Raw genomic sequence first — 15,580 nt, 5'->3', positions numbered from 1 at the left:
TTTATCATGTGTGTCGCTCCTTAAGATGCCTACTGTGTATGACCGTTGCAAGATGGCACCAGTGGTACAGGAATATGCAACAGGAATGTGATGAAAATGGAAAATCAGGTGTCCTTGCTATCCGCTCGCCGCATCGTGGGCTGAAAAATTCCAACAACTAACTCCATCTAAATGCAACGCAATGCGATGCCTATGCAATGCAGCTGGCTAAAAGAAAACTCAAGCGAATTTCAATGCAACAGGTGGCTTCGCGCCGTATAGTTCAAGCAGGATGCTATGCTTATATTCCCAAATATGCACATGTGCTGAAAGTCGAGGTCGAAATCGAGTGCGCGCCGTTTTCGTAAATGACAAGGCATGACATGATGATGTGGATGGTTCTATATGTACTTTCGTTTGTCAAATCGTATCGTGGTTCTCGTTAATGAGGTCGTTTCACAACGCCCCGAGTGGCAGTTTCGTCGCGAATGAGACATACGGATAATGTTCCAATAATTCGCCAAGGGTATATACAAAGATGTCTGCGGGCAGGTTCAAAAAACAAAGGTGCTGCGGTTCCAGTCGGTAATGTGAAGAAAGTCGACAGACGACTTGAGTGTCTGCTGCTGATGATCAGGATCCGGCTGGCTCGACAGGGTTGGCATGAAAGACTTTGACAAAGTAGTTCCTGACTCCGTCACAGATACCCTGTTTGCCTTTCCAACATCCGAATTGATGCTCGTACTCGCACGCGGTACCCATGATCTCTTCCCAGAAGGCACGTTCCACGTCGAATCCGAACAACTCGGTGGCGCGCTGCTCGCTCATCCAGCAGCGCACGGCGGTGCCGTTTGAGTCATGCGTAGGACCGCCGGAGCCGGTGACTTCGTCATCGAAGCCACGCATTTGGTGCTGGAAGATGGTGGAGGGGTCGAATTTGGGGAAATTGGCGTGGATGAAAAACGGCCTCACTTCGGTGAGCTGGATGTCGAATGGGTTCACGTCTTTGAGGTCTCCTTCTTTCAACCGCTCGTGAGGGGGCCCGTGGACTTGGGTATAGATCCAGTCAGCAATGGGATCATGCTGGGCCATGGCGCTTCCCAGGTAATGGCCATTCGAGTCCATCCGGCCAAGGGCCATAACCCGTTCATGGACCGGGTAGAATGGTTGTTTGAGTGCTGTAGCCGCCCAAGCGAATGTCTCCTTGTCGCCTTGACCGGGAGCGCCCTGCGAAAGGAGTGGGTAGTAATAGGTCGGGCCGTAGAAATTGTAGTATGCAGCTAGCATGATGGACATGTTATGTTTCGCTTTCGAGTACATCAGTTCGCCCGATTCGACGGAGGCACGAGAGTACAAGGGCGGGATATCTTCGATTTTGGCAATCTGGAAATAGTACGGTGATTCGGAAGCGTACCAAAAGTCGGGCCAGACAATCATACCCGTGCTCTTAAACGGCTCTTGTTCGAACAGTGAGATGGGATTGTGGATGGGAAAAGCATCCGAGTCCAGGAGCAGGACTTCTTCGAACGAGGAGAACAGGATGGCCATGATTTTGTACTGAAAGCGGTCGATGGACACGCCCGACTCGGCCGCTCGAAAGATGTCGGACAGAACGATGCATTTGGCGTTGAGCGTCGGCATGACACTGTTGCATATTTCTTCGTCGTAGTCGTTCGGATCGGCCACGAACACCTCGACCGGCAATAACGACCATGTCCTCCGTAACATACGTATCGATATCACCATGACCGGCAGTTGATTGAATCCCGCAGTCATGACGAGTCCACGACTGCCTGGCTCATACACCATTGTTGGAGTGGACTTTTTGAGGTCATTGATGAAGTTGGTATGTGCCTCCCTCATGCGTTTGATGTCTTTGGACTCCATAAACAATATATCCGGTCTTTGGTGGTTGTGCGAAGGGTCATATCCGATGTCCAACTTCTGAGGCACGACCAGGTCCGGTGGTTGGTCACAGTTTGGGTCATTGTTCAGGATCAGCAGGTGGAGGTCCTTCCAGAAAGAGGCTTGGCTTTTGAGGAGAGGGCTCGTAGGTCGCGGTGCAGGAGGTGGAGGGACCGTCGCCGCTGGTTTCGCTGGGGTTGAATGGAATCGAGTCTGCAGGAAGAGGAGGAAGAGGAACAGGAGGAGCAGTTGGCCAACGATGCCGGACTTTCGACGATGCCATTGACCGCAGACGTTTCGCGAGGGTCGAGGTAGGAGCATGATATCATTTTGCTATTGAGGAAGGGACATTCCATTCGACAGAGGTCCAGGGCTGCGCAGGTATAGGGTGTATAGGTTGGAGAGAAGACGGTACGGAGTACTGTGGTAGAGAACAACGCCGTAGCCAACGAGGTACGCGTAATGCAGACATCGAATTGAAAGTGGGAAGGAAGATAAGGAAACAAGCTTGCCCATTAAGCGAAGTCCGTGGTGGAGAGTCGAAAAATATGGAAAGCATGTCAATTCAATGGAACCCTGAACCCTGTTGATGAGGATGATGGATGCACGGATAGAAGGATGGAATGGGATAGGCGAGGTGAGGCTGCCGAGTATCGACGGCGGCATGTGCTACGAGTACAGTATGCTGAATCTGAAACATCCATGTTAACAAGAACAACAGGACCATCTGACCACGGACCACGGACCACGGACCACGGACCACTGACCACTGACCACTGACCAGCCGGTGAAAAAGCTGAAACCTTTCCTGGCATGTGTTCAGGTAAATATAGAAACGTGCGTCGGTTGGAAGATGGAGATGGAGATGGAGATGGAGATGGAGTTCAGCAAATGGCAATATCAGATGCCTACGAGCTACACAAGTATTGGCCTTTCTCTCCGCCTTCTTGTCCACCATCCTCTACGAGTAGCCACATTCCATGGTGACACTGACGATCCGAGAGGCGAACTGCTAGGCCCGAAGCGGTCCATGGAATCTTCTTCGCCTACTGCGAACGTTTACCAAATTTGACGGCGACAACACCAACCACAACCTTTGTGAGGACACTCCTGTTCGCACACATCTACCACAGTACTCCGTGTTCCTCTAATTTTGCACGCTGACGAGTCGCCCTGCCGCGTACTTGATCATATAGTGGCCTGGTACGGATACACTTGACAGGCTTCACCATCGTGGCCGCTTAGCCATATTGAGTGAGATACGTGGCTGACGCGTATGAGATGAAGCGCGGCCACCGAGACTAAATTACGGCCTCGGGTGGTAGTATGCGTCTTCGACTGGTTTTGTATGGAGCAAGTTACTACGTAGTAGCTAACACCTTGATAACTGAACTTATGATCTCGGTAGACTCCAAAGAAACAAAGTACCATACTACGTAGTATCCTAACGGGAACCGAAGTTTCATCTATCGACTGGTGCGACGAAAAACAGCATGTGGTGTGATTACTGAGACCATATACCATTTTCCATCCTGTCCATGTCATGGCCCACACGAAGGAGATGCGTCTGGCTCCGTCTGGTCAATTTCACCTCCGTCAAGGGATCGTATAAGCGCCGTCGACGACAATATTCGCTCCAGTCATGAAGCTCGACGCATTCGAGGCACAGAACAGATACGCCTGTGACATATGCATCAGTCATCTAGTCTTGTTTCCGCAGAACAGCTGGACATCGAATAGAACTCACTCCTTTCAACTCATACGCCTCACCCATCCGCTTCGCTGGCGTAAGTGCAACCCATTCATCCGACAACTCTCTGGGCACTTGTTCCAGCATATCCGTCCATATATAGCCGGGACTGACACAGTTGACGCGACAGAAGTCGATCCATTCCACCGCCAGACTTTTGGCGAGATGGATTAGTCCAGCTTTTGATGCGTTATACTGTGATGATGTTAGAACCGTGACAAACCCGGATTGAGGGCTCAACTTACAATGGCCTGCTTGTCCGGAATGTTCACAATCAACCCACTGATCGAGGTCGTGAAAATCACATTCCCACTCCCCTTCTTCTTGAAATACTTGGCCGCGGCACGCGCACAGAACCAAGGCCCGTCAAAGTTCACACCCATCTCCGACCTGAACTGCTGAGTCGTCATGTCCTCGGCCGCGACGGTGTAGCATATCCCAGCGTTCGCGACCAGGATGTCGACCTTGCCGCCGAAGTCATTGGCAATGGTCTCGAAGACGGCGTCGACGGCCTGTTCGTCGCTGACGTCGCATTGGTACGCGCGGATGGTCACGCCATGTTGCGCTGAGAGTTCGGATGCAATCTGGTCCGCGGTCGATGAGCTGCGGTAGATGGATGCAATGTCGGCGCCCGCCTCGGCGAAGGCTTTGACTATTTCGAGACCGATGCCGCGGGAGCCGCCTTCACGGTTTCAGGCTTCAGACAAGGTGATCGGAAGGAAAACAAAGGGAAGGCAACGCATGAGTTAAAGGGGCCGAGTGTATTGGACGTACCAGTGACCACGGCGACTTTGCCTTTCAGGCTGAATAGGTCGAGGACATGTGCATCGCCGGGTTTGGGGAGATACATGGCCGGCTATACTAAGAACAAGACTGCCGGTGTACTCGACTCGGCACTCAAAGTGGTGTATTGATGATTACTCTCGAATCGCGTCCCATTGCTGGTCCTTCCTGAAAAACATGCGATTGTTGAAGCTATTCCGACATGGAGATCTCCATCTACAAGAGGAGATGACCGTTCTGTCAAGAAAGTGGTTTTCCCCTTTAGGATAAGCAAGAAGTGCTTAGTACTTGATCTCCTGTGCGAGCGAAGCGCAGTAGCCGCCGGACTCTATCGAAGGCATTGACGTGGCTATTCTGCAACGTGGGAGCTGCTGGCGAGGTGGGACTTGTATCTTCATGTTGCGAGCTCAGCATTCAACACGAATCGGCATGCTTCTGCGCCTAGTGGCCGCTACTGAACACCAAGTCAGTAGCCATTGATACCCGTCCCCATCACTTTCCCTGGTTTGTCGTGTTGTTGGATTGCATTTTTTTGGCCCAGATTTCTGCCGTTGGTTTCCTACTCTCGCAGTACTAAGAACAGTCTTCCCATCCCAATTCTCTCGTGATGTCAAGCTTGACATTAGTCTCAGACAAGAAGTCTTTCACCTCGAACCTTGACCAAGAGTACCCAAAGCGCTACTAGGCAAACCGTGCCTAGCCCAAGTAGCAGTCCACTCATGAGTTGCACCGCTAGGAAGTTGTAGCCATTAGACCCGGTCACATTAACTTTGATCAGAACTCCAGCAATCGGGGCGCCTATCAAGAAGGAAATCCCCGAGGCAAACCAACCCATTCCCATCCAGGTGCCAAGCTGATTTGCGTCCTTGCAAATTTTGGGAAATATGGCTGGAGGCAACGCGACCAAAGCGCCTGAAAAGCAGCCTACGTGGGGCATTCACGGTTACTCATGATGTTGTTCCTGATCAAGGTAGACAGCAACTCACCATACAATGCGCAAAATGCATACAGTGATTGTACACTGTGCACAAAGATCCAGCAGAAGCAAAGCGTTGCCGATATGGCAGAACAGGCAACCCAGGAGATCATGATGCCAAGTCTTTGGGCGACCAATGCAGATCCAAGACGGCCTGCAATGGAGGTTGCTGATGACACGGCTAGCGCCCAAAATCCAGTTGATGCTGGTGTTTGCAGAACGACTTGAGCGTAGGACGGAACATAAAAGAAGGGGATCAAGTAGCCCAAGAAGATGATGAAGGACGCCAGGGAATATATGAGGAACGGTAAGTCTTGTAGGGCGGCCTTGTCGAATAGTCTGCAAGGCGAGGAAGACGTCTGCTTCGTTGGGCTGTTGGACACCAAGATAGGCACGGCCAAGCCGAATACCGCAGTCGCAATGAAGCCCAGAACACGTACAGTCCAGGCGAAGCCGACACGAGGAAGGAGGGATTGAAAGGCTGCAACATAAACCACGCCACCTTGGGTCTTGTTAGGATGCCAGTGCGTGGACCATTAATATACGCGCTTACCTATGCCGATTCCATAGGTCAACGTGCCGAGGGCCAGTGCGCGCCTCTTCTTGAAGGAGGTGCTAACGAGAGCCAACGAAGGCACATACAGCAGACCTCCACCGATGCCAATGCAGACGCCTTGACTTAGAAAGATTTGATAATATGCTGTTGATAAGCTGAGCATGAAAAGTCCGACAAGCACAAGGAGTGCACCCGTGACGGTCATCAGGCGATATGCCCCGAGATCGAAAAGAGGGCCAGCGAGGACCCCGATCATGGAGAGAAGGGCGCTTTGGACAGTACCAACCCAAGAGATTGAGGATGGTGACTCGGAAGGTATGTAGGACAATTCATAAAAGCTTTGAAAAACTCCAAAGATAAAGACAAAGCCCCTGCGAAACAGTGAGTAGCATGTTTCAGGTGCAAAAGGATGGAGGCAACTCAGGCAGACCAGATGTTCACAAAAATCAAGAAGCAGCCAAAAACACGTAAGAGGCCTGTCGTGTTTCCAGCTTGCTCCTCGGAAGAGGGAACTGCCACCTCTCGACGATCATGGTTGTTCGAAAGCTCATGGCTTCCGCTGCAACCTTGGGCCACAACCTCATGTTGAGTTCTTCCGTGCATGGCCAATACAGTTTTCGCTTTCAGAGTCGGGTACGCGGTCGCTGTCCAGATAAAAGCAATCGAGGCTCTTCACAAAGATAGCTGACATTGGATCTCATCAAGCTCCATTCCTGTGCATGCACTTATAGTCAAAGGCAAGATTGTCGGATTGTTAGGATAAATCACAAAGGATGGAGGACTGGGTGCTAAGTAAAGGGTAAAGGTTCCCTTTCGGCAGACATTCCAAGATCGGAATTCACGTGACTGTTGCATAAGGGGGCGCTAGGGGAAATCTTCCTAAAGCGGCGACACCAGCTTATGGACAGAATCCTCGACGATTTGAGGTCTCCCTCCTTATGAGAGTCACTATCAGAGGTTTGGGAACGCAGAATGAGTCTTCCTAGAATCATCAGCTAATCCTTGATTCTGATCTGGTAGATCTCGACCGACTCGCGATACTCGCCCTTGGCGGACTTCTCGCTACTGCTAGCATGGCCGGGCTGTACGGAGAATGCGGGGGAATAAGGCCAACACACCCTTCATCACACATGTCAGGAGGCCTTACGTGAGACTCGGTTCGACCGGTGCACCGAATTGTATGTTATAATCAGAGAGAAGCCAGAGAATTCCGGCAACACCCCCAGCATCGCTCAGCAGTATCCGTGGCCGTCAGGAAGACACTGCCATCTTCGTCCAAACCGCCCGCGGGGCTCAAGGCTTTCCAGAATTGAAGCAGTGAAGAAAGGACATTTGATACTACCAAGTTACAGTAGTAGTGCCGTTTGATACGCGATCCCCTCCCCTCCGCGACAATGGCACAGCGCTCAAGCCTAGAGTACACACCACTTCCAGAGAGGGCACAAAAGATTGTCGAAGCCTTCATCCCCTCCGAGGAGCAGATTGAGCGCGAGATTGCCCAGTACGCACACGTCAAGCCACGCCCTCCTGACAAGGACTTGGATACCGAAGTCCTGGACGGAGTAGTCTTCACACACCATTTTGTCCTGGGCCCCGGCGACGCCGAAGTGATCCAGTGGCACTATGTCGAAGCCGGTCCTGACGCCGAAGCCGAAGCAATCGTCTTCCTCCACGGCATCCCCGACGCCTGGTACCAATAGCACCACCAAATGGCGCACCTGTCCCAAACCTACCGCTGCATCGCCGTCGACCTGAAGGGCTACGGCCAGTCCGAAAAGGCACCCGGCGACTACCGCCACGAAGGCGCCGGCGAACAACTCTTCGACATGCTGCAACTGATCTTGAACAACAGCAATGGTGACGAGGGCAACGACGGCAACGGTGATAAGGCCAATGGCAAGAAAAAACGCTTCAACCTCGTCACGCACGACCGGGGCACCGTGCAGGCCGACTTCATCGTCGCCAAACACCCCTCCTCCATCATCCGCTACATGCGCGGCGAGCAGCACCTATACCACTTCAACCCGCTACTTGCCCCGCAGGGCGACATCTTCAAGGACGCGCCGTGGACGGGCATCATGGAAGACCCCATCCGGTTCGTCGTGTGGGTGCACAATTTCGTCCGCGGCAAGAAGCCACTGCCCCAGCACGAGATGGAGCGCGTCATCCAAGAATTCTCGTACCCCGACATAAATCGAGCCGTGCCGCGCTATTTCAATTCCTCCTCTTTCAGGATCGAATGGCTGCAACGCCGGAACAGATTGCTCGAGGCTTGGAAGTGTCCCGTCTTGATCATGCAAGGCTACGACAGCAAGAGCCAGCCGCGCGAGTTTTATGAAAACGCTGGAGACTACATACCCAATGCCGAAAGAGTCGCGGTCCAGTACATTCCCGGAGGACACTTTTGGACCCTGGAGTCCCCGGCGGAGACCACTGATGCTATTGAGAAGTTCATGAAGGGTGAGCTTTGAGTATCTATCAGATGTTCTCCGGATGGCTTTGCGATGGTACCTTTTGATCGAGAATGGTGCTCGAATCAACGATGGCAACGGCAATGGCCATGGCCATGGCAGTGATGTTAATGAGTTCTATGAGGCGTGTAGAATCTCTCTACCTGCGTTAAAGTGATGCTGAGTGCCAGGACCACTGTTGACTCAGGTATAGCATACAATTGACCTACCTAACACTATCAAACGATGAAAGTGGTGTATTCGAGTCCGTCAAGTCCTGGAATTTCAGAGCTGTGATTCCTCCTTATCGATTGCATTGACGGTGAGTCTATTGGAGGTAGTGTAGTGTAGAAACGCTATATCTACATCGCACACAAATCATCAAATCATCCTTCATGTAAGTCTGCCCGACTTCAATGTACATTTTCATCCGACCTGATAAACCGCTCATCTCACACCTCATCATCACTGCTAACCACCACCGCCATACCCGCTAGATACGTCGCCTTTCGCACGCACGCGTCCATGAACGATTCCAGCCATTCCACAGAACCCAGCGCTGGAATCCCATCTGGATATACAGTCTCCCAGGCTACTGGCACGCCTAAGCCAGATTGCGGGCAAAGCGCTCTCGGGAAGAACGTTGACCAGTGTATTCGTCGAACACTGTTGGCAAGTTGGATCGTTTGCAAAGTCTGGGCATCTAACAGACTTTGAGCGCCTCCAAAGTTCTCTTCCAGCTCACCATTGTTCTTGCCACTCAGGCGGTGTTTCATTTCTCTGCGCCATTTCGATGACCAGTTTCTGAACCGTTCCAGACGCAATTTATTTGCGTTGGAGCCTGGGATGTAGTCGAGCATGTAGTCGAGACATACATGGCAATAATCTTCCAGGGATTGTAGGCGTGAGTCTAGTTCGCCGACGGGGCCATTCGGATCGCCACACAAGCCGAAGGGGGTCCTGTGTACTGCCGACATGAGCACAAGGAAGCAGATCTCTTCGAAGATCGGGTGGGGTCTGCCATCCGGAAGGATGATCGTCATTTGCTCCGCGTACCTAATCCTCTGGAACGGCAAGAGCATGATCTCAAGGTCGGACCTGTCAAAGATCTCTGCGTTGAAGTTGCTTTGTTGAGGTGGCTTTGTTCTCGCTGCCAGTTCGCAGGTCTTGCCCCATGCTCGTCGAGGCGTTTGCAGAAACGTGAGTTTGATGTGTGGTAGATCGAAGCCTGTGTTGTGCGATCCACTTTCGATCTCCGCTTCCGTCGCAGGTGGATCGTATGGACGCCTCCATCGAGGCAATAACCAGTCCAGAAGGCGTGTCACTTGCTGGAATCCTCGGATGAGTTGGGCAGGATCCCTTGGATCAGGAGCGTGGATGTCGATGTCAACTCGTTTAAAAGCGTGGAATGGGAGCTTTCGTCCTTCTAGGCATGCAGGTACCTTGATACTGGTGGAGCCGAAAGGTGCCTCCAGAAAGACCGGGTTTGTGCCAAATAAAGCAACCTCCGTGCGAGGCGAGTTGGGGTCGATGGTAATATTGAAAACAAAATTCTCTCGGACGAGAGGAGCGAATTCATCGTAGAGTTGTGAGTTGAGGCGAAGCATGGTCATGCATCTCTGCTCAACGCACGCTCTCATGACCAGTTGACGGATCTCTGGTGGTATCTGAGCCAACGAGCCAATCATCTTTTGAGGATCCATTTTGGATGTGTTCCGAGACGTCTCTCAGGTGGGCGGTTTAGGCTCGTGTGGAAGATTGCAAGGCCGTCTCTCAAATTGACAAAGTCGGCTTGTGTTTGGACGTCCGTTTCGAGATGCTGGATGAAAGAGCTGCTGATGAAGAGAAAAACAGTTATATATAGTCTGGTTCGTCGATGGTTTCTGTGTGAGGAACTGTCTGAGGACCTATGGCCGCATCGGGTGGTCTCGTCTCAACCAGAAAAAGGTAAAACATCTGCTTCCGCCAAACCAGGCGCGAGGACCACTGGTACTCTCCTTGGTGAAAGTATTGCGCTGATTCTGTGACTCACTATTTTGAAGTCGAAAGAATCTCAGATTCGTTGTGGCTGGTCGACTTCCACTCGATGTGCTCGCGGAGCAACGATTGGTTTGACCATCCCCATCGACGGCGTGGAGTACTGCTCACATGCTCGATCTCTCTCTAGTCCCGGCCAGCATCCCTCCAAGTGGTGACCTTCATGCCAGCTTGAGGGAGTGCGCTTCCTCTTCCACATCGAGTGTAGAGTCAACTTTTGCGGACACCTGATCCACGCCAGCATTCGGAGCTGAGGACTTCGCTAAGACAGGCGCCGTTTTGCATCAGACTTTGCAAGACTCTCTGCTCAGAGGTTGCTGCTTCACGAGACGATGGTCATTTGAGGCTGGCTAGTGGGAAAGGCCTTGCCAGACCTGTGTTGAATCTTGCTGCCATTCCTCCTTGCTCTCCTTCTGCGGCAGGATCGTTCGTCACAGTGTTGACAATCCCATTGCCGCTAATATCCCGCACATGTTGCTCTTGGGTCGTGCTCCTAAATAGTATGAATATGCTCATAAATTGCAGGACGTTGCGGGGAGTGTTGTCGGGCAGGTGACTCTTCTCTGCTTGTTCCAGATGCACTGTGATGCGTTAGTCAATGTTTTCTGTCACTGCAAGGTAAGCACCGGAGAAGGTTACCATACCTGTCAGAGTCTTCATTCACTTCAGCACCAGCCCGAGTGATATCTCGAGAAAACGATAGAGACTCTGAACCGGACTCATTCACCATCTTCCGTGCGGCTTGATACTGCAATTTGGGATTAGCAGACGCTATCAAAGCAACCATCGGCCGCAATTGAAGTCGAGGCACATTTACAGATAGGTCCGCCATACTTGTGGTTGATTGCATAGTTTTCAGGCAGTCCAGATTGCTCTGGATGTGAGGCATCACTTCGGTCATAGTGATTTTGCCTCGTTCGGGGTGAAGATCTAAGACTCGAGTAACATAATGTAACATGACTAGGATGTCGGATTGCGGAATTTGCGGGTTTCCACAGCTCACATGAACGAGATCGCTTTACGGAGGCGTGCACCAAATGTAGTTGCCGCGCTAAAGTTGAATGACGAGGACGTCAAAAGACCATTTATTTTCTTTTCCGTTGCTCCGGACAACTGTCCCCGGAGATATCGGACCTCGTTTCTCTGCCCCTAACTCTCGCCTATCCTCTACCATTAAGGCACCTAAGTGGATTACCTTCAGTTAAGACTTTAGTTAAGGCTGCCTAGAGCAAAAGAAAATCTCATGTCAGGTTGTGATCCTTCGTCATTCGATCTTAGCGCGGCATCTACATTTGGTGCACGCCTCCGTACCTTGGCTCTTTTTCCTGGATCTCCCACCCCGGACATTTCAATTGTGGAGAATAGTATAGCCGGATGGAGATCATTACTGTCCATGTTGGTCTTTGATGGTAAGCGATATTCCCGGCGAGGTACGGACTACGGAGTCATAGTCTGCGGACTGGAACAGGAGAAGAGTACAACGGAGGTGGCGGGTAGTCGGCAACGATGATCAAACACTAGTTAGTTGATAATAGGTAAGGTACAATACCTATAGGTAGTTAAGCGTAGAGTGCTTCATTCGGCTAAAGAAGCCTATTGCTCTAGGCTTGCACGTGCCTGGAATATCATCTAAGGGGACTGCCCACTAGGCTCGTTACCTAACTTACTAGTACCTGGCATAGACTTGGCTCAATGATAGACGCACCCCGACTTTTCTTATCGACTAGCTAGCGAAGGGGCATTCCTGTACCAATAGGTCTCCGTATGATCCCGTCGATGTTTCGCGCGAGGCGCCAGAGCCGCTGTCGACGTCTTTGCGCTCGGTCGCAGCAAACCAGCCTTCGTAGGCTTATCGTGTCGGGATCCGCAGGCTTAATATCCTGCCTTGCAATGTCATGGTGGATTTGTCGAGCTCCGGGGATCTTCTCTTGCACTCCGGACACTGTACAGATATGCGCAAGTCTTCGAGTGCTCTTCTCGCCACACAAGAGAGGTTGGAACGGGAACCAAGCACATGGAGAGCTTGAAAACTGACAGATAGTCATACATGGATGGCCCTTGGTTCTGCCGGAGACGACTGTCTATGCTGTACCCGGAACGAAACCGGCGGCAATGCAGAACTCCTTGGAATCTGTGACTTTTGCCCCGTCGAGCGGTGACCGGGCCTCGAACTTCAGATTCCGCCCCTCAACGATGAGCCAGAGATCGTATACAATCTCGTAGTATGCGTAGGATTTCCCCTGATCATTCGTCTCGGTTTTCGGCCGGATGCGATTCTCTGTCTTCAGGAAAGTGAGGTCGGCCAGAATTCTCCCTGCCTCTCGTGCGCCTGGGTGCAGCGATCGGATTAGGGCTTCTGACCAGGGTGACTTGGATCGGGATATCTCTTACCTTTGTTCGCCTTGTGTCCGATTTTGTACCCAGACGGATGCTTGCTCGAAGAAACATAGAGAACTTCTTCGCATAAGAACTTCGGTTCCGAGACTTTGAAGATGTGCCTCGACGGGTATGACTTTTCAGACTTGGTCGCCACAAGAGTGTCCTGGTGCCCTGATGTTAGAATGCATAACAGAAGCAACTTGTACCACGGTAGGTGTCCAACAGACCTTTTCGATAACCCAAAAAATCGTGTCCATGATGTACAATTCTCCATCGGCCGGGGAACGGGTGACTCTGAACTTCCGGTGCTTCAGGTCCTCTTCGTTATAGCGCTCTGATCGAAGGATCCCGTAACTCGACCTGGTAAACCTCTCAGGCCCGTCCTCTTTTCTCAAGGCCCGCAATACGGCGCCGCGCGCGACAGCCGACTGGACGTGACGGGATAGCTCAAGATCTATCGGCTGACCGAGATGGTTCCTCTCCCTCCTCAGTACCTTCTTGAGATGATTGGTCAGCGACGGCGACTCTCCAAAGCCCCCAATCACAATGACCGTTTGGACGTTGACCCCTTTTTCTTTGGCTGCATTGAGTTGTTTCAACATCAGATCTGCGACGCCCCGGATGCAGTCTTTGAAGACTTCATACATCTCGTTCCATTTGAGATCCATTTTATTCCTCCGAAACCGCCGCTCCTTATTTAATTCGAGGCCTTGAACATAGAGCGGCTCAAAGTTGGCTTTCTTGTCGAGTATATTGATCTTTCTCTTGTCACTTTCAAATTCCTGGACCAATTTGGCGATGACATCCTCCAGTGGCGTGTCGTTGCCCCTGATTATGGCATGTCCAAGCCGTTGCTGCAGTAGAGTCTTGAACTTTTCATTCAGGAAGCTGGAACCGCAGCAAGCTCCATCGGGCTTGACCACTTCTCTCAGCCGAGTCGGGTTGGTCTGGGTCAATGTGTAGGTGACAGCATCGACTGTGCCGCCGCCACAGTCCAGAAGCAATAAGGACTCGTCCGTTGTCATTCTAGACAAAAAGTCACGATCTTCGAGTGCGTAAGCTGCCGCAGCCTCCGACTCCGCCACGAAGAATAAGTCTCTGATCGTATCTTCCTCGGGACGTATAAACCAGGACATCTGGGCGGCCTTTGTCAAGGCGTCTTGCATAACGCGACCCGCCGTGTCTGTCCAGGAATTAGGCACGCATAACACAAATTCCACGGGACTATCGCTGCGGAGGTCATGAGTGACCGTCAGCCTTGTTTTCGTATGCTTGAGCAACTGTCCAAGGTACTCGGCGATGACATCTACTACCTTGGCAGGCTTCAGCATGTTCATGACCCGAGCGCTTCTTCTCCGAAGATCCCTTGTGGCAGTGCTGTCATCCAGTAGCAGTTTGAAGTTGTTCAAGTGCGCTAGATCTGCAGTTATGGTTTGCGGCTTCATCAATCGGGAGTGGACGCCCCATCCCCAATTCGAAATCCTGACTAGGATCTCTCTGGCTTGAGCAGTTGTCAACTCTGCCTCCTCCTTCTCTTGATCAGAGTCGTCAGGTGAAGACGAGGCCCATTCTTCGTCCAAAGAGCAACGAGATTCATGATCCGAAAAGTCTGATTCGGGTTGATTTTCAGACGTCGCCTTGTCTTTCTGCGTATAACACATGAGCTCCGTGGGGACAGTCTGATGGTAGGCGAGGGCGTCGATAGGTGGGCCGGGTAGCATTCCGGGGAAGTTGTCGATGCACTTGATGGACTCGATTCCAACTAGTTGAGTTGCAGCTTCAGGTTCAAGACGTACGAACGCCACAGAGGAAAATGTAGTCCCAAAATCGACAGCAATGACGAATTTTGGTAGGCGCTGCTCCCGGGGGTCTTGCTCTATGCTTTGAGTAGGTTCAGGGTGCGGATCTTGTGCCATGTGGACGTCTTCGCCAGGTTGGACGGGTATGATTACACGAGGCCCATACTGCAGCCGGTCTCTACCACAGGGTTCGGAAATATCAAGCATTTCGGTATCCTCCGAAAGCTCTTCTGAAGGGACTCTCCCGAACTCTTCTTCAGCATTGTCGGCCATATCGATCATCTCCTGGACCTCGCAATACCCATCCTACCAGAAGGCGTGACGAACTGGTTATATCCATCATCAGCTGTTGGCCAATTCTGCCTGATCTGCGGCGCCCCTTCTTGGCCCTCTACAATCGAGGCTGAGTGCGCCTTGTTGCCTTGCAGCCATCCATGGACTTCCAAACCTCACTACCAGTCCGATGACCAGGGGCCCTCTCGACTAGCCGCGAGCACCTGGCGAATGTGGGCAGGCGTGACCATTCAAACAAGGATAGCAAGCGCTTGAGATGCGGCGCGTTCATTTGGGTTACTGTTACAATGAGACCTGAACGCAGACAAGTACTAGGTACTAGTTAGTCCTGCAGATTTTGAGACAGATTAGGTGGCGGACCAGGCTTCCGCAACCGCGGTCGGTAGTTGCCTGTTCTTCTGGTCCACTCAAAGAGTGGATCGGCAGAGGTCTGCTACCACAAGTACATTAGCCTCTTGGGAACTGGATAGATCAAGCAAAGTACTATGTAGTACTTCTGTTCCTGACAGGGGAGGGGGTCGGTCCATGCCACCCACCACCGAAGCTCATCACAGCCAAACTGTATTCTTCGCACTTTAATTTACTTTTCTCTCCGCAACGATCTGGAATTAGTGGCTGGCGCGGGCTGAGGAAAGAGTACTATATGTACTCATGTGGGTGTGGAGGATCCCT

The 15,580-nt window shown here is 51.7% G+C and overlaps 8 protein-coding genes across 8 annotated transcripts; 2 read left to right on the top strand and 6 right to left on the bottom strand.

The window, feature by feature from the left end:
• Positions 1-66: 66 nt before the first annotated feature.
• Positions 67-2,540, bottom strand: PV05_00482 (uncharacterized protein). The gene has a single exon (XM_013465380.1). The coding sequence runs from the start codon at positions 2,203-2,205 to the stop codon at positions 613-615; it is 1,593 nt and encodes a 530-aa protein (XP_013320834.1). The 5' UTR covers positions 2,206-2,540; the 3' UTR covers positions 67-612.
• Positions 2,541-3,273: 733 nt separating this feature from the next.
• Positions 3,274-4,663, bottom strand: PV05_00481 (uncharacterized protein). The gene is made up of 4 exons (XM_013465379.1): positions 4,409-4,663; positions 3,880-4,316; positions 3,632-3,829; positions 3,274-3,564 (listed from the first exon to the last, which is right to left on the bottom strand). The coding sequence occupies exons 1-4, from the start codon at positions 4,482-4,484 to the stop codon at positions 3,481-3,483; spliced, it is 795 nt and encodes a 264-aa protein (XP_013320833.1). The 5' UTR covers positions 4,485-4,663; the 3' UTR covers positions 3,274-3,480.
• A 4-nt stretch (positions 4,664-4,667) lies between these two features.
• On the bottom strand, positions 4,668-6,691 carry PV05_00480 (uncharacterized protein). Its single transcript, XM_013465378.1, has 4 exons — positions 6,380-6,691; positions 5,947-6,320; positions 5,404-5,895; positions 4,668-5,341 (listed from the first exon to the last, which is right to left on the bottom strand). The coding sequence occupies exons 1-4, from the start codon at positions 6,550-6,552 to the stop codon at positions 5,046-5,048; spliced, it is 1,335 nt and encodes a 444-aa protein (XP_013320832.1). The 5' UTR covers positions 6,553-6,691; the 3' UTR covers positions 4,668-5,045.
• A 652-nt stretch (positions 6,692-7,343) lies between these two features.
• Positions 7,344-7,649, top strand: PV05_00479 (uncharacterized protein; the record flags this gene model as incomplete). The annotated part of the gene is made up of 1 exon (XM_013465377.1): positions 7,344-7,649. The coding sequence occupies one exon, from the start codon at positions 7,344-7,346 to the stop codon at positions 7,647-7,649; it is 306 nt and encodes a 101-aa protein (XP_013320831.1).
• Positions 7,650-7,658: 9 nt separating this feature from the next.
• Positions 7,659-8,420, top strand: PV05_00478 (uncharacterized protein; the record flags this gene model as incomplete). Its single annotated transcript, XM_013465376.1, has 1 exon — positions 7,659-8,420. One exon carries the CDS (start codon positions 7,659-7,661, stop codon positions 8,418-8,420), a length of 762 nt encoding a protein of 253 aa, XP_013320830.1.
• A 309-nt stretch (positions 8,421-8,729) lies between these two features.
• PV05_00477 (uncharacterized protein) lies at positions 8,730-10,102 on the bottom strand (the record flags this gene model as incomplete). Its single annotated transcript, XM_013465375.1, has 1 exon — positions 8,730-10,102. One exon carries the CDS (start codon positions 10,100-10,102, stop codon positions 8,852-8,854), a length of 1,251 nt encoding a protein of 416 aa, XP_013320829.1. The 3' UTR covers positions 8,730-8,851.
• A 670-nt stretch (positions 10,103-10,772) lies between these two features.
• PV05_00476 (uncharacterized protein) lies at positions 10,773-11,392 on the bottom strand (the record flags this gene model as incomplete). The annotated part of the gene is made up of 2 exons (XM_013465374.1): positions 11,076-11,392; positions 10,773-11,017 (listed from the first exon to the last, which is right to left on the bottom strand). Exons 1-2 carry the CDS (start codon positions 11,335-11,337, stop codon positions 10,773-10,775), a joined length of 507 nt encoding a protein of 168 aa, XP_013320828.1. The 5' UTR covers positions 11,338-11,392.
• A 1,125-nt stretch (positions 11,393-12,517) lies between these two features.
• PV05_00475 (uncharacterized protein) lies at positions 12,518-14,896 on the bottom strand (the record flags this gene model as incomplete). The annotated part of the gene is made up of 3 exons (XM_013465373.1): positions 12,518-12,765; positions 12,828-12,978; positions 13,043-14,896. 3 exons carry the CDS (start codon positions 14,894-14,896, stop codon positions 12,518-12,520), a joined length of 2,253 nt encoding a protein of 750 aa, XP_013320827.1.
• Positions 14,897-15,580: the final 684 nt, after the last annotated feature.

Source organism: Exophiala xenobiotica, assembly GCF_000835505.1.
Source record: "Exophiala xenobiotica strain CBS 118157 unplaced genomic scaffold supercont1.1, whole genome shotgun sequence".
NCBI lineage: Eukaryota > Fungi > Ascomycota > Eurotiomycetes > Chaetothyriales > Herpotrichiellaceae > Exophiala > Exophiala xenobiotica.
The sequence above is the reverse complement of the archived record's forward strand: the minus strand, read 5'-3'. Positions and strand labels throughout refer to the sequence as shown.